This window comes from Pelophylax lessonae, assembly GCF_965119305.1.
Source record: "Pelophylax lessonae genome assembly, chromosome: 11".
Taxonomy (NCBI): domain Eukaryota; kingdom Metazoa; phylum Chordata; class Amphibia; order Anura; family Ranidae; genus Pelophylax; species Pelophylax lessonae.
Genome location: NC_138778.1, coordinates 199,439,971 through 199,461,814, shown reverse-complemented (window position 1 = coordinate 199,461,814; position 21,844 = coordinate 199,439,971). Strand labels below are relative to the sequence as shown.

Sequence of the window (21,844 nt, the reverse complement as noted above, 5' to 3'; positions counted from 1 at the left end):
TGTAAGCACCGGGTAGCGCAGGTTCCCGTGGGCGGGGTTTGGTTACGCCATTTGCGTAGCGTAGCGAAGCGGGTAATGCAAGGGCTCTACGCTGCGCTGGAGGCGTAAGTCGGCTTAGTGGATAGGAGGCGGATGAGTGAGCTGTTTTCAGGAGCAGCTTTCGGTTTGGTGATCAGTCTGACCGCGCTGTGAGAATGAGCTACGATCGGGCTATCACTGTCTTCTCCCCGGACGGACATCTCTTCCAGGTGGAATACGCCCAGGAGGCCGTGAAGAAAGGCTCCACTGCGGTGAGGACGGCTCTGTGTTCTCTGTGGAGGGACATGTGTCCCGCCTGAGGAGGATGGGGGTTTCCTGGGGACAAGGGAGGACATATTGGGCCCTAGGAAATTAACCAGGGGGTAAGATCTCATGACAAAGGTAATCTGGTTGCCATAGGCAACAGCTCCAGACCTGTTGCTCCTAGCAACCCTTTAAATCTCAAATACAGGGCATCTGATTTCTATAGGCAACAGCACCAGGTCTCTAGGCCTAATGTAGGAGTGAAACTGTTGCCCTTGGCAACCCATCAGATCTCAGGATACGGGGCTTCTGGTTGTTATGGGCAACACCTCCAGGTTTTCAGGCCTGGTGAGTGAGAAGTGATGCTGTTGCCCCTAGCACCCCATCAGATCTTAGGAAACAGGGCATCTTGTTGCTATGGGCAACGTAGCAAGGTCTCTCGGCCTGATAAGAGAGAGATTAAACTGTTGCCCTTGGCAACCAATCAGATCTCTGGAATTAAGGCATCTGGTTGCTGTGGGCAACAGCTCCAAGTTTTTGGGCCTTATGAGTAAGAAGTGATGCTGTTGCCCTTTGCAAACCATCAGATCTCAGGAAATGGGCCATCTGGTTGCCATGGGTAACAGTACCAGGTCTCTTGGCCTAATGTAAAGTGAAACTGTTGCCCTTGGCAACCCATCAGACCTCAGCATACAGGGCTTCTGGTTGTTATGGGTAAAAACTCCAGGATTTTGGGCCTGATGGATGAGAAAATAAACTGTTGCCCCTAGCAACCTATCAGATCTCAGGAAACAAGGCATCTTGTTGCTGTGGACAACATAGCCAGGTCTCTTGGCCTAATATGAGAAAAGGGAATCAAGGCATCTGGTTTCTATGGGCAATATTGCCAGTTCTCTTGGCCTGATACGAGAGAAGTGAAACCGTTGCCCTTGGCAATAAAGAAGATCTCGGAAATCAAGGCACCTGATTGCTGTGGGCAACAGCTCCAAGTTTTCTGGCCTTATGGGTGAGAAGTGATACTGTTGCCCTTCGCAACCCATCAGGAAACAGGCCATCTGGTTGCCATGGGTAACAGTACAAGGTCTCTTGGCCTAATGTAAAGTGAAACTGTTGCCCTTGGCAACCCATCAGACCTCAGCATATGGGGCTTCTTGTTGTTATTGGCAATACTTCCAGGATTGTGGGCCTGATGGGTGAGAAATGAAACTGTTTTCCCTAGCAACTCATCAGATATCAGAAAACAAGGCATCTGGTTGCTGTGGACAGCATAGCCTGAACAGAAATTCGGCGACCTGAAAATAATTTTTATTCTTCTGAGGTTAAAAGGTTGAGGGGCTACTGTAGGCTGAATGGTGGCATCAGAGGCATCCACCAGAAAATGTGGAATGATGGGGGAGCCCTTAGAGCCGCCATTCTCAACCAGGTATCCATGGAACCCTACAGTTCTTCCCTAGGTTGTTAGGGGCTCCTTGATCTCTAGCTGGTTGACCCTCCATCTTATGATGCCAGCATAGTTCCAGGGCCAATGCCACTTGCTAGAGTCAGCAGGATGACAACAGTGGTCTTTTTGCTATCTAGAAGGGTGGTATTTTAATCACTAATGTAAGAGGGGGGGCATTCTTCTTACTGACCACCACGGTGAGGGGGTGTACTCCTTACTGACCACCACGGTGAGGGGGTGTACTCCTTACTGACCACCACGGTGAGGGGGTGTACTCCTTACTGACCACCACGGTGAGGGGGTGTACTCCTTACTGACCACCACGGTGAGGGGGTGTACTCCTTACTGACCACCACGGTGAGGGGCATTCTTCTTACTGACCACCACGGTGAGGAGGCGTTCTTCCTACTGAGCACCACGGTGAGGGGGGCGTTCTTCCTACTGAGCACCACGGTGAGGGGGGCGTTCTTTCTACTGAGCACCACGGTGAGGGGGGCGTTCTTTCTACTGAGCACCACGGTGAGGGGGGCGTTCTTTCTACTGAGCACCACGGTGAGGGGGGCGTTCTTTCTACTTAGCACCACGGTGAGGGGGGCGTTCTTTCTACTGAGCACCACGGTGAGGGGGGCGTTCTTTCTACTGAGCACCACGGTGAGGGGGGCGTTCTTTCTACTGAGCACCACGGTGAGGGGGGCGTTCTTTCTACTGAGCACCACGGTGAGGGGGGCGTTCTTTCTACTGAGCACCACGGTGAGGGGGGCGTTCTTTCTACTGAGCACCACGGTGAGGGGGGGCGTTCTTTCTACTGAGCACCACGGTGAGGGGGGGCGTTCTTTCTACTGAGCACTACTGTGAGGGGGCGTTCTTCCTACTGACCACCACTGTGAGGGGGGCATTCTTCCTACTGAGCACCACGGTGAGGGGGGCGTTCTTCCTACTGAGCACCACGGTGAGGGGGGGCGTTCTTCCTACTGAGCACCACGGTGAGGGGGGCGTTCTTCCTACTGAGCACCACGGTGAGGGGGGCGTTCTTCCTACTGAGCACCACGGTGAGGGGGGCGTTCTTCCTACTGAGCACCACGGTGAGGGGGGCGTTCTTTCTACTGAGCACCACGGTGAGGGGGGCGTTCTTTCTACTGAGCACCACGGTGAGGGGGGCGTTCTTTCTACTGAGCACCACGGTGAGGGGGGCGTTCTTTCTACTGAGCACCACGGTGAGGGGGGCGTTCTTCCTACTAGGGATGCACCGAAATGAAATTCTTGGCCGAAGCCGAATAATAATGAAATGTTTGGCCGAAGGCCGAATACCGAACGCGGTGTTTCGCATTTTTTCCATTTATTTTGCCAATTTTTTGTCCTCTCTCTTGTCCTCTCATGTCTCTCTCTCTCTTGTCCTCTCATGTCTCCTCTCTCTCTCTTGTCCTCTCATGTCTCTCTCCCTAAATGTTACTGTAGGGAATGGGATTCAGTGCACACTGCAGCCTTGTACCATAGGGTTAATGTTAGTGACACTGTAGGGATTGGGAAGGATGCTGGGAATGGAAATCGGGAAGCATGCAGGCAGCCTTGTAAATTTTAATTGCAGATACAGGGCACTGGGCAGGTCAGGGTTAATGTGGTAACATCAATTACTCAGTGACAGTCAGTCAGTGTCAGTGTGGACTCGATCAGATTATAGTGACAGTCTCTCATAGTGGTGGTAGTAGGAGGCTGGAGGTGGACTAGTAGGAGCCTGGAAAGGAGCACAGCCACAAACATACATTACTCACTCGTGCACTGCAGCCCGCCCCACACATTCAGTGAGTCTTACTCTCCTCCCTAGTTTTTTCAATGGCACATTCAGGAAGCCAATCACGCCGTGAGTAGCGGCACAGCGGAACCCATCAGGTGTGCAGGCACGCGTGATTGGTTCGCTGTGCAGCTAATCATGGCGTGATTGGCTTCCTGAATGTGCCATTGAAAAAACTAGGGAGGAGAGTAAGACTCACTGAATGTGTGGGGCGGGCTGCAGTGCACGAGTGAGTAATGTATGTATGCTCACCGCTGAAGTGTCCCGGCTTCCCCTGCCTAACACGGAAGTCTGTGAGTCCTCCTGTCCTCCTCCAAGTCCCTTCCCCCTGTAAATATCGTGACCTCGGCGATATGAATATCGCCTACGGCCACAGAACGATAGTCGATATCATATCGACTATCGTTCAGCCCTATTGTTCGGCACAAAATTATTCGGCCTTTTGACTTATTCGGCCGAACACCGAAAGTGCTATTTTTTCTATTTTCGGCCGAATAATGTTCGGCCGCCGAATATTCGGTGCATCCCTACTTCCTACTGAGCACCACGGTGAGGGGGGCGTTCTTCCTACTGAGCACCACGGTGAGGGGGCGATCTTCCTACTGAGCACCACGGTGAGGGGGCGATCTTCCTACTGAGCACCACGGTGAGGGGGGCGTTCTTCCTACTGAGCACCACGGTGAGGGGGCGATCTTCCTACTGAGCACCACGGTGAGGGGGCGATCTTCCTACTGAGCACCACGGTGAGGGGGGCGTTCTTCCTACTGAGCACCACGGTGAGGGGTCGTTCTTCCTACTGAGCACCATGGTGAGGGGGGCGTTCTTCCTACTGAGCACCACGGTGAGGGGGGCGTTCTTCCTACTGAGCACCACGGTGAGGGGGGCGTTCCTCCTACTGACCACCACGGTGAGGGGGGCGTTCCTTCTACTGACCACCACGGTGAGGGGGGCGTTCTTCTTTTTCAGTTACCTATGATCTTCACCAACACAATTGCCAATATTGGTTGGATCTACTTTTTCAGTTACTTAAGATCCCCACTAGGGATGCACCAATACCATTTTTTACAATTTAAGGGTTAAACGGAGGAACATTCAATTAAAAAAATAAATTTTTACTTGACAGGTTGCTTAAATCTGACTTCATCTGCAGAAGTTCATCCCTTTGATCTGTAGATGAATAAAAAGAAAGATACAAAAAGAAAAAATGTTTCTCTTTAATAAACATTGCCCTACTTTTTTTTCTGACAGCTACAATTGCCTGGACTTCGTTTACACTTCAGCTGGGGAACCCCGCTGACAGCTGAATGAGTCATTGATTGCTAAGGACGTGGCAACGCCCCTCCCTAACAACCAAGTTTTTTTTTTTTTTTTACATTTCAGCTGTCAGTGGGGGAATTCCACTGACAGCTGAAAAAACTGAGCCTGAAAGTAATGATTTCAGGTATTGGAGCATTTGCATGAGTACCCATTCTCATGCAAATGCTTAGTATCAATAATGGTATTGATGCAACCCTAATCCCCATCAACTTATTCACCAGTCTTGGTTGGTTCTTCTTTTACAGTTACCTATGATGCCCACCAACACCATCACTAATATTGGTTGGCTTTTTTTTCCCTCTTTGGTTCATTGACGGACACAGCTCCTGGTATTCATACCCATTGGGTTATACTGCCCCCTACAGGAGTAGGACACTAGGAAGAAAATAATTCTGGCTACACTCATGGGCAGTCATAGGGGATGTTCTCCCTCTCTCTGCTATAGCCACTCAGTTTTATTTTCTGCTTAGTCATGAGTAAGGACTTAGTTTTTTGCTGGGATCTTTGGTACTGGCAAAATATTTTAGATAGGTAATTTTTTCCTTTTGGGAGCGGTGCCTGCCTTTCCTGGTATGAGTAGCTGCCCCCCCCCCCCTCCCCTGAAGGGTTTTTGGGTGGACGTGGGCCCCTCCTTGGGACGGTCGGACCCCTGGGTTTCCCTCCTTCCCGCAGGCACCCCCCTTGCCGAGTCCCTCTCCTGCCCCCCCCCCTTCCTCTCCACATACGCTGGGGCTGTTTGGGTGGTCTGGCCACTGTTCCTGGGATGGGGGCAGGGCACTTACTGGTGATGGGGGCTGGGGGGGGGTGCGCCGCCAGCGACCGGACGAGCGACTGTCGGGGGGGGGGGGGGTTGTACCTGGTGGGGGCTCTTGCCAGGGCCCCCCATCCTGCCTGTATCCATCCTCAAGGCCTGGTCTGCCTGCTGGGTCCCTGTATGCCTCGTGGTGCCGCCATTTTGTTGTCGCCTGTGCATTTCTATACAAGGTGGCCATGTTTATGTAGTCCAGTGGCCATTTTGTTGTGGTTTGCCATTGAAAATAGCGGCGGCCATGACAGTGGAGCCCTGTGGTTGGCGATTTTGGCAGTGGGAACCCCTCCTCATCCCCTGGTGCTGACTTCTGGATCATTTTGGCTCCTGTTCGCTGCATGTGTAGTCCATTATCCTGGTGGCTGCAGGCGCTTGTTTCTGCGGGCGGTGAGTCTGGTGGGGTCATCTCCCTCTCTGGTTGGTGCTTTGTGCCTGGCATCTGGGTGCCTGGCGACCGTATGGTGCTGCCAGCGCAGTGGGGGTTGACCCTTAGCAGTGTTTTGCACCTTTTGTGGGGTCCCCCTGGCAATTCATGGAGTCTTTGGAGCACATTTTCCCCACCTGATCCCCCTCTCTGAAGCTGCGGTGCCCAACAGGTCCCAACCATTCATCCATGCACTGACGGCGGTTCTGGAGTCCCTTGTGACCCGGGTGGAGGTGGCTTTTGGGTGATGGGCTAGCAAAAATCCTGATCTGATTCGGCTGCCGCGGACATGGGTCACCCTGCTGGGTCTGCAACCACGCGCCTGGAATCCTCTGATAGTGAGGATGATTCCTCCACTGCGCATGAAAAGGGAATGCTGGATGCACTGATAGTATCTGTGCATGAGACCCTAAAGATGGAGGATGCAGCTGATGCTGCAACGGAGGTGCAGGTACCCTTTGGCACTCACCGAAGGGTGTCGGAACTGGTGGCATTGTCCTGTCGTTCACCTTATCTGGTGATTCACAAGGATAAGGTGGTTCTTTGCCCCTGTCTGTCGTTCCTTCCAAAGGTTGTCTCTGATTTTCATTTGAATGAAGTCATTGTGTTGCCTCCTCTGTGTCCCAAGCCTAAACATCCGAAGGAAATTGCCTTGCATGCCTTGGATGTGTTCAGGGCAATTGGGGTGTACCTGGCAGCTTCAAAGTCTTTCAGGAAGTCAGAATCTCTATTTTTGCTCACGGATGGGCCTTGGAAAGGGTTGTCCGCTTCCTCTGCGACCATTTCCAGATGGATCAGATAGACAGTGGTTCAGGCCTTTCCATCAGGAGTCAGGTTCCTCCTTTCTCTGTGAAGGCGCACTATACCAGGGCGCTTGTGTCTTCAGGCGTCAGTGACGTAGGTTTGCAAGGCGGCCACCTGGTCGTCGGCGCACACTTTTACAAAGTTTTATAAAGTAGATATGTTGGCATCTGCGGATGCTTCCTTTGGCCACAAGGTTTTGCAGGATGCTGATTAAAAGGGAAACCGATCCTCTTTGAGGGTGTATTGTTTTTTTCAGGTGGGCTCCAGTTGTTTGGTTGAGCTCCTGTTGACTGTTTAGCCTTGGGAATTTTTGGTTATTCCCACCCCTCATGTTAACACTGCTTTAGGACGTCCTAATGGTTATGCACATGAGAAGCTGTGTCGTTCAATGAACGAAAGAGAAAATTTAATTTTTTATTTACCGTAAAATCTATTTCTCTGATGTTCATTGACGGACACAGCACCCACCCCCCTGTGGAGTTATTATTCTCCTGACGCTGCTTGTAGCAAAACTGAATGGCTATAGCAGAGAGAGGGAGAACACCCCCTAGGACTGCCCATAGGCGTAGCCAGAATTCTTTTCTGCCTAGTGTCCTACTCCTGTATGGGGCAGTATAATCCAATGGGTATGAATACCAGGAGCTGTGTCTATCAATGAACATCAGCGAAATGGATTTTACCGTAAGTCAAAAAAATGCAATTGCATCTTCTTTTTCAGTTACCTATGATCCCCACTACCATAATAGCCAATATTGGTTGGATCTTCTTTTTTAGTTATGCCTCGTACACACGCAACGATTATCGGCCGACCGATCGGCCGTCTTTTGTCCAGTGTTGTTGTATTGGTTGAAATGTGCTCTAGACTGGCCACTCCAGCAGACGTCCTCTGACGAAACGCGTAGGGTGGAGTCTCTACGTCATTGCGTCACTTCCGGTTGTCGAAGACAGGGCCGTGGAACGCGGAAGCTTCCCGGTCTCCTTTCGCGCTGATCGTAGACAGCTTCAACTGTAAGTCACTACTATCTTTTTCCTGCAAATGCCGTTTGTACTACACCAAGAGGTCCTCCTTCTCCCTCTTTTATCTTCGAGACTTTAAGGGAAAAAAACCACCGGAGAGACCCTCGGTACATTTGTCCCACGGGATTCACCTGTCACAGGTTGTATGAGAGGTGCGACATCTAGTGGGCGCACGGATGTTTGCAACCTATGAACATTTCAATTCATTTATTTTTTATTTATTTTTTCACTGATTGATTCACATGCTCATTTTTGGTGGGAGTTCTTGCACCAGAGAATTACCTATTTTCTCTTTTCACTGGGGTTACTACACCCGAGGATACTACAGCACAGACTTTTTATTTCATTATTATTGTTTTCAAGGAAACAAAACCCACCGTTTATGTTTGTTTAAATAAAATTCACTACTTCTATTGGGTTACTTCTGTATTTATTTCACATTAGCACTTTTATTCTGTTTATGCACTTTTTTTAGTAGTTGATATCTGGTTACTTACTAATTTCACTACCAGTGCACCTTTCAGAAAATCTTTTTTAGTTATGCCTCGTACACACGCAACGATTATCGGCCGACCGATCGGCCGTCTTTTGTCCAGTGTTGTGTTGGTTGAAATGTGCTCTAGACTGCACACGAATTTTCTCAGCCAACAAAAACCAACTTCAGAAGTGATGTCATGTGCTGGTTTACTTTCCGTGTGTTTTTTCTTCTCTGAGCATGCCCAGTCTTGCTCATCAGATTTTTGTCTGCTGAAATCTGTACTGACTGATGGAAAATCGGCCGTTCTGTTGACGGCCAACAAAAATTTTATAGCATGCACACCAGATTTTGTTCGGCCGAAAAGTCGGAGTCGGTTGTCGGAAGCATCATACTAACAAGCCGAAAATCGGCCGATCGGACGTTGCCCGAAAATTCATGGCCAACAATCGTTGCGTGTGTATGAGGCTTTACCTGTGATCCCTGCCAACACAATCGCCATTATTTGTTAGATCTTCCTTTTTAGTTACCTATGATTCCCACCAACACAATCACCAATATTTGTTGGATCTTCTTTTTAAATTACCTATGATCCCTACTAACACAATCACCAATATTGGTTGGATCTTCCTTTTTGGTTACCTATGATCCCCCAGCAACACAATCCCCAACACTGATTGGATCTCCTTTTTCAGTTGCCTATGATCCCCACCAACACACTCACCACCAACACACTCACCACCAACACAATCGCCAATATTGGTTGGATCTTCCTCTTTAGTTACCGATGACCCCACCAACACAATCACCGTTGCTATCACCTTGTTCATAAATGGGTGCCTCTGCAAACATACATCATGTTGTTTTTGGTGCAGCTTCCTGTGTCACCAAAGAGACATATCTTGGGTTCCCCAGTGGATTCTCCATAGAAAGAAGTAGGATGCACTTCAGGGTGGAGAAGCTGCTCCCAGCTTGCTTTGAGCGTCAGGTGGACAGAAAGTTCCTGTTGGGTGTATTCATCTTTATTTTCTGCTCTGTTGAATATGTCCGGTAAATTGTGGTACTTGGAATCTGTGGTCAGACTTCAGGATGAGCAGACTGTAGTCACCTCATTCTCTATTAGTGGCTACTTTCATTGGTAGCGGAAGGGAAGTGAGGGGGAACTTCCCCCAAGGACAATGCCTAGGGCAGTGATGGCCAACCTTGGCACCCCAGATGTTTTGGAACTACATTTCCCATGATGCTCAGCTACACTACAGAATGCATAAGCATAATGGGGAATGTAGTTCCAAAACATCTGGGGTGCCAAGGTTCACCATCACTGGCCTAGGGCAATAAAAAATCAGACATATGATCTAATCCAGCCATTCTCAACCAGGGTTCCTCCAGAGGTTACCAGGGGTTCCTCGGGGTTTGGCTGATTGACCTCCCATTTGATGGTGCTTGCATAGTTCCAGGGCCAGTGCCATTGGGCAAAGCCAGCAGCATGATGGCAATTATCTCGTGTATCTGTCTGTAAGGGTGGCATTCTTCTTTACTGTAGGGGGCATTTCCCTGACGACTTGCAATGAACTGGTTTTAGCAAGGGTTTACTGAGACCTGAAAACTATTTTAGGGGTTTCTCTGAGTAAAACAAGGGTTAGAAAGGCTGATCCAACCCATCCAAAGTATGAATAATACCTTGTTATCAAATCTTGTTCTTTTTGTTGTGTCATTCCAACGGAGCAGGAAGTCAGCAGTGCGTAGATGAATTGCTTCCTCCTCTATTTACAACTCTTTCTGGTACATGAACGGTTCTTCATCACTAATATCACATAGAAGCTTCAACGTGTTACTGTCTTTTCAGAAAAATTTTTGGTCTTTTAACCACTTTACCACCGGAGGATTTTGCTGTCTTACATCTGGGCCACTTTTTGCGATTCGACGCTGTGCGACTTTAACTGACAATTGCGCGATCGTGCGACACCGTACCCAAATGAAATTTACGTCCTTTTTTTCCCACAAACAGAGCTTTCTTTTGGTGGTATTTGATAACCTGTGCAATTTTTACTTTTTGTGCTATAAACAAAAAAAGAGCGTTTATTTTGAAAAAATAACAATATTTTTAACATTTTTTTTTATATGAAATCCCCCCCAAAAAATGTAAAAATCAAATTTTTTTTTTAATTTTTGGCCAATTTGTTTTCTGCTACATATGTTTGGTAAATAAAAATGCAATAAGCGTATTTTGATTGGTTTGCCCAAAAGTTATTGCGTTTACTAACTAAGGGAACGATTTCTGTCATTTTTGGTGTTTTTTTTTTTTTTTTTTTTTTACGAGTAATGGCGGCGATCTGCGATTTTTTTTTTTTTTTTTTTTTTTTTTTTTTTTTTTGCGGGACTGCTACATTGCGGCGGATAGATCGGACCCTTGACTGACATTTTTGACACTTTTGGGGGTACCAGTGACATTACCACAGTAATCAGTGCTATAAATATGCACTGTTACTGTAAAAATGACACTGGCAGGGAAGGGGTTAATTTTTATTGGTGATCAAGGGGTTAATATATGCCTGGTGCTTACTAACGTGTGTGGGGGGAGGTGACTGAGTGACACAGGCATAGATCGCAGGTTCAGCTATGTCACTGTCTGTCACTTAGGAGATCCGCCCACTTTGTTTACACAAGCAGGCAGATCTCCACACTCGATTCCCTGACGATCAGGGAAGAGCGACGGTGATCACCGCCGCTCCTCCCCTGGCCCGACTCCCGCTGTGACTGAATACAGCGGGAGCGCGCCTCCGGCGGTGCGTGCGCGCTGCCGAGAGAGGGGAATGTCTGGCGACGTAGGTCTATGTCGCCAGACGTTATCAAGCCACTTTGCCGCAGTAGAGCTCTAGTTAGCAGTGTGGAAGTGGTTAAATCTGCGGCTTTTATTAAAAGAATAACTGTTGATCCTGTTTTTCTATTGAAAATACTCTGCCCTTGATTCCTAATTGGTCTCCTGAGTTGGCACGCTGTCATTGGCTATTTCAAAAGCATCATCAGGGAACCCGTTCTGAGAAATGTCATGGAGGTGCCGGCACTGGAGTACAGATGGGAAGTGGCTGCCAAGAGGCTGTAGGGCAAGGGTCTTTAAACTTTGGCCCTCCAACTGTTCAGGAAATACAATTCCCATCATGCCTTGTCATGTCTGTGAATGTCGGAGTTTTACAATGCCTCATGGGATGTGTAGTTCCGCAACAGCTGGAGGGCCGTAGTTTGAGGATCCTTGCTGTAGGAGATCAGGGGCTCGAGATTTAAAGCCCAACTCCACCTTTCCTTTCACTTTTAATAGTTTGTTTGGATGAAGCTGGCCCTAACCATTTCCTTTACTAATTGCTGCAGCTGCTGTCAGACTGAATAATGCATGTAGCACCTGCTATATACGGTATACAGCGATGTGTTCTGGCTGCGGTATAGGGACTACCTGTCTGGTGCCAGAACAGTTTTGGGCTGAGCAGTGCTGAACTATTAATATTAGGCCTTGTATTGTTATCAGTGACTGCAAGGCTTCCTCTGAATGGCTGAGGTGGGTGGATGACATCACAACCTACTTTATCTAGGACAGCGTTTCTCGACTCCGGACCTCGGGAACCACTAACAGGCCAGGTTTGCAAGATAACTGAAATGCATCACAGGTGATCTATTTTGCTGCTCAGTGATTGCAGTATTCTAGTCTGCATCTCCCCAAGGTGATTCTTAACCACTTCCCGCCCGCCCTATAGGCAAATGATGTCAGGAAGGTGGTTGTATTATCCTGACACGCCGTCATATGACGGCGGCAGGATAATGCGCTCTGCATGCATTATCATGACGTAGGCTTTTTACAATGTGACTAGCCGTGTCCAATCACAGCTGGTCACATAGTAAATAGGAAGTGCCGTTGATCGGCTTTCCTCAGTTCGTGCCTGACAGGCATGAGTGGAGGAGAGCTGATCTGCGGCTCTCCTGACGGGGGGGTCTGTGCTGGTAATCAGAGCATTGATTACCAGTGCAGACCCTTAGGGGGGGGGGGGTGCCACTAGAACCACAAGGGATGCCCACCCATGACCCCAGGGATGCCCACCATGGCCACCAGGGATGGCAATCAGGGCTCAGGGAGCCCGCTAGTGCCCTCCCCATCAGTGCAGCCCACCAGTGCACATTATTGCCATCTATCAGTGCCGCCCACCAGTGCCCATTATTGCCCATCAGTGCCCACCAATGCTGCCCATCAGTGCCACCCCATCAGTGCCTGTCAGTGCGGCCTCATCAGTGCAGGAAAAAACGTATCTATTTACAAAATTTTATAACCTAAACAAAAAACTTTTTTTTTTTTTTTTCAAACTTTTCGTTTTTTTTTTTTTTTTATTTGTTTAGCAAAAAAGAAAAAACCTTGCAGTGATCAAGTACCACCAAAAGAAAGCTCTATTTGTGGGGAAAAAATGACATCAATTTGGTTTAGGTACAGTGTTGCATGACCGCGCAATTGTCATTCAAAATGCAACAGCGCTAAAAGCTATAAATTAGCCTGGGCGGGAAGGGGGTGTAAGTGCCCGGTATTGAAGTGGTTAAATCTGTCCTGTTAGTGGGTCCTGAGGACCGGAGTTGAGAACCACTGATCTAGGACATCACACCCATCAGGACAAGACCGGTACTGCAGTTTGTGCACACAGGAGTGTTAGTGACCCCAGACACTGGAGTCTGATGTTGTGTTCTGTACTGCAGGTTGGGGTACGAGGAAAGGAAATCGTGGTACTCGGAGTGGAGAAGAAATCTGTGGCCAAACTTCAGGATGAGAGGACGGTGCGGAAAATCTGCGCTCTGGATGAGAATGTCTTCATGGCCTTCGCTGGTATGAACATGGAATAGAACAATTGCTTGGATAGTGTAACTAATATTAGGAGATGAAGGTGCATGTTTGAAATAAAACTGCAAAATTAAAACCAATAAGCTTATTTCATTCATGCTCCCGGAACAGATTAGAAGCTGAAAAAAGGTTTGTGATTGGTTCCTGGTTAAAAACGCAAATCTATTTGATCCTTTCTACCATGAGATGGTTTTTTACCATGTTCTGATGGACTTTTTTTTTTTTTTTTTTTTTTCCCTTACCTGCAGTGTTTGCAGATTAAAGTTTATTAAAATGATATTGAAATGGTAATTAAAACAATGCGATCCTCTCATTTGCTTCTTTTTGGTCTGTTAAATATACAACTGAAAACGTTTTGCCATATTTTAGATGAGTGCAAAAATAATACCTGTATAATCGTGCCAGATATGTTGCGAGCTGATGGCTCTCTTGTGCTCTTTGCTGCAATCACTTTACAATGTTCCTAGGTTTGTCTGCAGGCTGAACCACCATTAGTTACAGGACACCTCCCCCCTTTGTTATAGAGATGGAAAGGGGGAGATGTTCTGTAGGCCTACAACACTTCTTGTTCTAGGGTAACAGTGCTGCTCCCCATTGGTTACTGGACACCTCCCCCCTCTATTATAGAGATGGAAAGGGGGAGATGTTCTGTAGACCTACAACACTTCTTGTTCTAGAGTAACAGTGCTGCCCCCCACCGTTAGTTACAGGACACCTTCCCCCTTTGTTATAGCGATGGAAAGGGGGAGATGTTCTGTAGGCCTACAACACTTCCTGTTCTAGGGTAACACTGCTGCCCCCCAATAGTTACAGGACACCTCCCCCCTTTGTTATAGCGATGGAAAGGGGTGATGTTCTGTAGTCCTAGAACACTTCCTGTTCTAGGGTAACTGTGCTGCCCCCCACCATTAGTTACAGGACACCTCCCCCCCCCCCCCTTGTTATAGAGATGGAAAGGGGAGATGTTCTGTAGGCCTACAACACTTCCTGTTCTAGGCTAACAGTGCTGCCCCCTTTTGGTATAGAGATGGAAACCGGGAGATGTATTATAGGCCCACAACACTTTCTGTTCTAGGCTAACAGTGCTGCTGCTCCCCATTAGTTACAGGACACCCCCCCCCCCCCTTTGTTATAGAGATGGAAAGGGGGAGAATTTCTGTAGACCTACAACACTTCCTCCACCGGCAGTGATCGCATAAAGAAAATATCTGACAGGCTGCTTGTACTGAAGTGAATGGATTGACTTCAGGACAAGCAGCCTGCCCATAGATGGATTGTTTCTCAGCTGGTCCTTGCTGAACCAGCCGAGATTCGATCCATTTATGGCCGACTTAAGTGTTGACACCCTAGGACAGAAGATGTAGTGTCAAGATCACAAGGTGAAAATCAAAGAATAAATGAATGCAGTCACCACATCTAGGAACTGATAAGCTGCAATGTATTACATTTTTATTCTTGGGTTTAGATAATTCCAGTCTCTTCTAGAAACCAACCAAAACGTCTTTCTTTTGCAGGTCTCACAGCCGATGCCAGAATAGTTATAAATCGGGCACGGGTAGAGTGTCAGAGTCACAGACTGACAGTGGAAGACCCAGTGACTGTGGAGTACATCACACGATATATTGCCAGTCTGAAACAGGTACCGAGATCTAAACAGATTGGATTGGCAAAGGCTTTGCTTTCTTTGCTTCTCAGTGGATTTGAAAATCTACAGTGATCTAATATGAGAGAGCGGGTCGGGTGCACCTTCTGTGCATGGGGTACTGGTTGCATAGGCATGTAGATGGTATTCCAAAAAAGAGATAAGTGCTATTCAGCACCCCACTCCTGCGCTCAGAACCCGGTCCTCAGGCTGCCTCAATCCCGGAACTCGTACTCATACTTGGCATCCGTTATGGCTAGGCTTTGCTGCCCCTTACGACCGGGGCGGTCGACCAGACACTGTAGATACAAAACAAAGAAAGGGCACACCAGCCTAGCGCATTATCCTCAGCGAGTTTATTGATAATATTAAGATAAAAATCAGCTACTCACAAACATTCGTGAAAATCAAGCACATCAATTCCATAGAGCCGCCTCATTGCAGGAGTCCGATATCTCATGAAAGCAGAGGGCTGACGCGTTTCGAGGCTGTACCTCTTCCTCAGAGCCTGTAGATGGTATGACAGCCAGGCAACTGGCATTTTCAGCTATAGCAGCCTACATAAATTGTTTAGTATAGTTGTCCTTAAATCTCCTGATATATAGTATATGTCATATATATTGCTGCCTACTTCAGGATAGAATCCAGCAACGGATCTCCCAATAAAGAACCTTTTTTTATGTCAGCGTGTGTTCCAATCCAGTGGATTATTAAACGAAAAAGCTTACATTTCCAGCAATCTGCTTGTTCTGTAAAATGTATGTATGTACTAAACAGTATTCCAGTGCTTCACCCCCACGAACATCAACCGAGTTGGTTTACATGATGGTATGCTATGCTATAACCCTAACTTCATATCCCACCAGCGCTACACTCAGAGCAACGGTCGCCGGCCTTTTGGTATATCAGCTCTCATTGTTGGCTTTGATTTCGACGGTACCCCTCGTCTTTACCAGACAGATCCTTCTGGCACTTACCATGCTTGGAAAGTAAGTCTGTCTTCAATCTCTTGTCATTCGGTGCCCTGTGCAGGTTCTGTAAAGACTAATCTATTGTCTTCCTTCAGGCCAATGCCATCGGCAGAGGAGCGAAGTCTGTGCGGGAGTTCCTGGAGAAGCACTACACGGAAGAGGCGATCGAGACAGATGATCTGACCATTAAACTGGTCATTAAGGCACTTCTGGAAGTGAGTACAAAAGCCAGCCTCCTACCTATTTCTAGTTCTACGTTATTGGTTTTTTATTGGGCTTTACTTGTAGTATAACAGAGATGAAGCCCTTGGCAGGCAAATATGTGCCTTGCCAAGGACCCCCGAAACAACACACTGAACCACATATTGGTGAGTGGGGTGATGGCCCAGAACACTTGGCCGTGGCTGCTGAATGCATTCCGCCGAGGGCAGAATGTTGCCCAACACCACAAATAACGCAAACCTAGCCCAAAATTGCGGGTTTGCGTCTCTCAAAGAAAACTGTCCATGTAAATAAGGAATGGACCACTGCAGCCCTCTAGCTGTTGCGGAACTACAAGTCCCATCTTGCCTCTACCTCTGGGAGTAACTGTCAATCCTTCTGTGAGTCATACTTGTAACTGTCAGGTCTTCCAGTGCCTGATGGGATGTATATAGTTCCACAACAGCTGGGGGGCCGCAGTTGCCCACCCCTGATGTAAATAGTTGGTAGCACCTCAGTTGTAGAACATTGATATGGATATCGTTACCTTCTCTTGGCAGTAACTGATGTGTAAAATCGTTTTGGTATTTTGAAAGACATGCAGTAAAAAAAAAAAAATTGGTGGAGAATTCTGAAGGGTTCCAGATCTACATATTGATTTTTACTGGCGATGCTTTCTATGAAGTTTTGTTCTATGAACGATGTCTATGTGGACCAATGTTGATTGTTAAATAATGTTGCTATCTGATGTCTATGGGTGGCTGAAGTGTTATTCTAGAACAGGTTTGACTTTTTCTTTTATATATATATATATATATATATATATATATATATATATATATATATATATATATTCAGTCTTTAGCCATATGCAGATAACTGCCCTGTAGTTCCTAGGAGGGAAGTCAGCAAAATGTTCTGCAGTGGCATTGAGCAGATAGGGACAGTCAAGCTTTCTATAGGAGGAACCATTCTATTAGGGATGCACCGAAATGAAATTCTTGGCCGAAGCCGAATAATAATGAAATGTTTGGCCGAAGGCCGAATACCGAACGCTGTGTTTCGCATTTTTTCCATTTATTTTGCCAATTTTTTGTCCTCTCTCTTGTTCTCTGTCTCTCTCTCTGTCTCTCTCTGTCTCTCTCTGTCTCTCTCTGTCTCTCTCTGTCTCTGTCTCTGTCTGTCTCGTCCTCTCTCTCTTGTCCTCTCTCTCTTGTCCTCTCTCTCTCGTCCTCTCTCTCTCGTCCTCTCTCGTCCTCTCTCGTCCTCTCTCGTCCTCTCTCGTCCTCTCTCGTCCTCTCTCGTCCTCTCTCGTCCTCTCTCGTCCTCTCTCTCTCGTCCTCTCTCTCTCTTGTCTCTCTCTCTTGTCTCTCTCTCTTGTCTCTCTCTCTTGTCTCTCTCTCTTGTCTCTCTCTCTTGTCTCTCTCTCTTGTCTCTCTCTCTTGTCTCTCTCTCTTGTCTCTCTCTCTTGTCTCTCTCTCTTTCTCTCTCTCTTTCTCTCTCTCTTTCTCTCTCTTTCTCTCTCTCTCTCTCATGTCTCTCTCTCTCTCTCTCTCTCTCATGTCTCTCTCTCTCTCTCTCTCTCTCTCTCTCTCTCTCTCTCTCTCTCTCTCTCTCTCTCTCTCTCTCTTGTCCTCTCATGTCTCTCTCTCTCTCCCTAAATGTTACTGTAGGGAATGGGATTCAGTGCACACTGCAGCCTTGTACCATAGGGTTAATGTTAGTGACACTGTAGGGATTGGGAAGGATGCTGGGAATGGAAATCAGGAAGCATGCAGGCAGCCTTGTAAATTTTAATTGCAGATACAGGGCACTGGGCAGGTCAGGGTTAATGTGGTAACATCAATTACTCAGTGACAGTCAGTCAGTGTCAGTGTGGACTCGATCAGATTATACAGTGACAGACAGTCTCTCATAGTGGTGGTAGTAGGAGGCTGGAGGTGGACTAGTAGGAGCCTGGAAAGGAGCACAGCCGCATACATACATTACTCACTCGTGCACTGCAGCCCGCCCCACACATTCAGTGAGTCTTACTCTCCTCCCTAGTTTTTCAATGGCACATTCAGGAAGCCAATCACGCCGTGAGTAGCGGAACCAATCAGGTGTGCAGGCACACGTGATTGGTTCGCTGTGCAGCTAATCACGGCGTGATTGGCTCCCTGAATGTGCCATTGAAAAAACTAGGGAGGAGAGTAAGACTCACTGAATGTGTGGGGCGGCTGCAGTGCACGAGTGAGTAATGTATGTATGCTCACCGCTGAAGTGTCCCGGCTTCATGGAAGTCTGTGAGTCCTGTCCTCCTCCGAGTCCCTTCCCCCTGCCTATGTAAATATCGTGACCTCGGCGATATGAATATCGCCTACGGCCACAGAACGATAGTCGATATCATATCGACTATCGTTCAGCCCTATTGTTCGGCACAAAATTATTCGGCCTTTTGACTTATTCAGCCGAACACCGAAAGTGCTATTTTTTCTATGTTCGGCCGCCGATTATTCGGTGCATCCCTACTTTCTATATGTGCTTCTCCTAGGAAATAATACCTTGGCTGATATGGTTGTTTTATGGGGACATGGTGATTAGTGATTTTCTTTGTAAATAACTTTTTTTTCTCCCTCAGGTTGTTCAGTCCGGAGGTAAAAACATTGAACTAGCGGTTATGAGACGAGACCAGCCACTAAAGGTACGCTATGTGATTTTGTGAATTACGGCTTAGTCAAAAGATTGTTGAGTCCTCTAGCTCGCACTTGGAAAAAAAAACGGTACAACTCTCATATTTTTATTAAAATTAAGGTGGTTCTGAAGGCAGAAGGATGTTATCTTTATGCATTCTACGCATGAAGGTAAAAGACTTTGTGTGCAGCTCCCCCAGCCCCCCCCCCCCTTATACTTACTTGAGCCCAATCTCAATCCAACGATGTGCACAAGCGAAGCTGCTCCCGACTCTCTCTCCCTCCTTATTGGCTCAGAGACAGCAGTAGGTGTCATTGGCTCCTGCTGCTATTAATCACAGGCAGTGGGGAAGGGGTTGGGCTGAGCCCCGCTCTGTGTGACAATGGACATAACAATGCGGGGCTCGAGAGCAAGCATGTACAAGTGCCCCAATAGAAAGTGGCTTGTTATGGGGGCGCTCAGCAGGGGGAGGGGTCTAGAGTGTGGGCGGGGGACCCGAGAAGAGGAGGTTTAGTACTGCTCTGTGCAAAACTATAGTAGAGAGCAAGTAAGTATGACATGTTTGTTTATTTAAAAAAAAAAATTCCTTCAGTATCACTTTTAAGGTAGACCTCTAGAGATAAACATGGAAGCTGCTTTTGCTGGCCTTTAGCTTAAAGGAGAAGTACAGCCAAAGCTCGTTTGGCTGTACTCCTCCTGTGGATCACAGGAGTGCAGTTTGTTCTGCACTCCTGTAATCCGTTTTCAGCAGACAGCTGGCTGAAGTCGCAGAGTCAGTCCAGGCTCGGCAAGATCTCGACAATGAAGTTAAGATCCGCCCACGTGCCTGGACTAGCACCTGGCTCCGCCTCTTAGCGAGCCGCTGAGAGCCTGAGCCGGGTCTCTCCTGTCCCTCCACAGCCCAGTGCTCCAGTAAGTGTGGGAGGGCAGAGCAGATAGCTGCTCAGGGAGCCCTGAGAACCAAGCGATCAGCAGTGTTTGAGCCGGCAGGGGACAGATGCAGCATAGGACCAATGCTGCATCCACCTAGATTAGTATGATTCTGAAAAAAAAAACACAAAACCTATTTCTCTTTTAAAACGACTATCCTGTGCTGCCAAAAATTTCCTGCAACAGAAAAGATAGTATGATCGGCCCAGGAAGCCTGTCCCCTCTATCTTCTCTGTTCCAGTGCTGCAGCCTCTGCTAGTCTGATTTTCAATTCTTTTGGGTATTCCTCCTTCTGACACCTACATTACTGCTGAGTCCTATAGTATGGCATAGGGGAGAGAGGGGGGGGACAGGCATCCAGTACTTCCAGAAATGTTGAAAGCTATGAAGAGAATGACGGAAAATAGAGGGGAAGGTAGGAGACAAGGGAGAGTTGAGCATAGATTATTCGTAGCAAATTACCGTGATATTGGCCCATACCCCTGTATATGAACAATTGCAAAAAGGAAAGAAAAGATGGGGCTTTTGAGGCTGATGGGAGGAGGAGGATCATGAATATCACACAATTTGTATAAAACACATCTTTATTATACACATATTAAAAAATGTACATCAAAAGGGCATAAATCCCATACATAACATATAAAAAAAGAGAAAAAGGAACGCATGTGTAGAAATAAATTCCCATAGGGGAATTTCGGATACTTGGTATGGTATATATGGTTGTGTATATATACAATTGTAGAAATATCGGTCTGTCTTGGTCTAGCTGGTCCTGAGGAAGCCTTGTGTGAAACGCGTCGGCTTGCTGGGGACCCTTAGACCGTGCTCCATCAGAGACCCTAAATATCACCATCTGATACCAAGTATCGGCATTCCCCTATGGGAATTTATTTCTACACATGCGTTCCTTTTTCTCTTTTTTATATGTTATGTATGGGATTTATGCCCTTTTTGATGTACATTTTTTTAATATGTGTATAATAAAGATGTGTTTTTTACAAATTGTGTGATATTCATGATCCTCCTCCTCCCACCGGCCTCGAAAGCCCCATCTTTTCTTTCCTTTTTGCAATTGAGCATAGATTATTGTTTGCATTTTAAAACAAGGCAGGCTTGCAGCAAGGCGCCAGCTACTTGTTGGTATTTTTTCAGTATTCTAATTCACTAACAAATGTACAAAGAATCTTACCTGCTCTGCCTTCTTGTTCTGCATAGGCAAAGTATGTATCTCATCTGGTTTGTCAGCATAACAGCCAGGCAAGTAGTGTTTTCAAGTCAGCAATAGCCCTCATCATGTTTCTCTGACAGATTATTGTGGATACAGGTGACAGGGTGTATCAGATGCTTCTCCCCATCACAGGATCTTAGACAAACAGCCTCAGAGAATCGGCATTCACCAACTCTAATATTCCCATTTATTGGAGATCATAAGACTTTGCTTTGACGTAAGCAGATGCTGTATTCTGTGGGTTCATTCTCCCAAATCCCCACTTCTCACCAGAACCTATTTTCTTACAGATCCTGAGCCCAGAGGAGATTGAGAGGTATGTGGCAGAAATTGAAAAAGAGAAGGAAGAAAATGAAAAGAAAAAACAGAAGAAGACAACTTAACTTGACATTTTATTCTATTCAGTCTGCTTTAAGCATCGGCCTTGTAATAAAATTTCTTTATTAAAACTTCAGCACTTGTTTTCAGATTTTTGGATGCAGAAAACCTCAACATTTAGTATAGCCTATGGCAGAGGTGCCCAATCGGTGGCCCGTGACCACATGCTCTGGGATGGGGAGCTGCCAAGCCCACATCACAGATTGCCAACCCGCCATCCCAGAGTATCAGTGTTGTGAATGGCGGTGGAGGAAGCAAGCAGTTACAGAGGGAGCAATAGCTACATAAGCCAATGCTTCTTCTATAGTGCTGGCTCCTGTATTTTTATATTTCTTCACCTCCGACAGGAATCAAACAGCCAGCAATGCCTGCAGAAAGGGATGATAAAAGGTCAGTTTATGAAAATAACAGTTCTAGCACTGGGCATAGTTATTATGTGAGATTTGTAATAGGCATAGTTTTTCAATGTTCATTAGGCTGCTTTCACTGTGGGTGCAGTGCACCTGCGCCTTTCCTTCGGGTTACCTGCGCTGAGCCATAGACTTCTATTCTATCCTGCAGGTTTGGTGCATTTTCTGAAAGGGCACCACA

General features: G+C 47.1%; 1 protein-coding gene across 1 annotated transcript; it reads left to right on the top strand.

Annotated features, from left to right (window-relative positions):
* The first annotated feature begins 110 nt into the window (after positions 1-110).
* PSMA7 (proteasome 20S subunit alpha 7) lies at positions 111-21,325 on the top strand. The gene is made up of 7 exons (XM_082271969.1): positions 111-290; positions 13,086-13,212; positions 14,742-14,866; positions 15,736-15,858; positions 15,936-16,055; positions 18,662-18,724; positions 21,166-21,325. Exons 1-7 carry the CDS (start codon positions 195-197, stop codon positions 21,256-21,258), a joined length of 747 nt encoding a protein of 248 aa, XP_082128095.1. The 5' UTR covers positions 111-194; the 3' UTR covers positions 21,259-21,325.
* Positions 21,326-21,844: the final 519 nt, after the last annotated feature.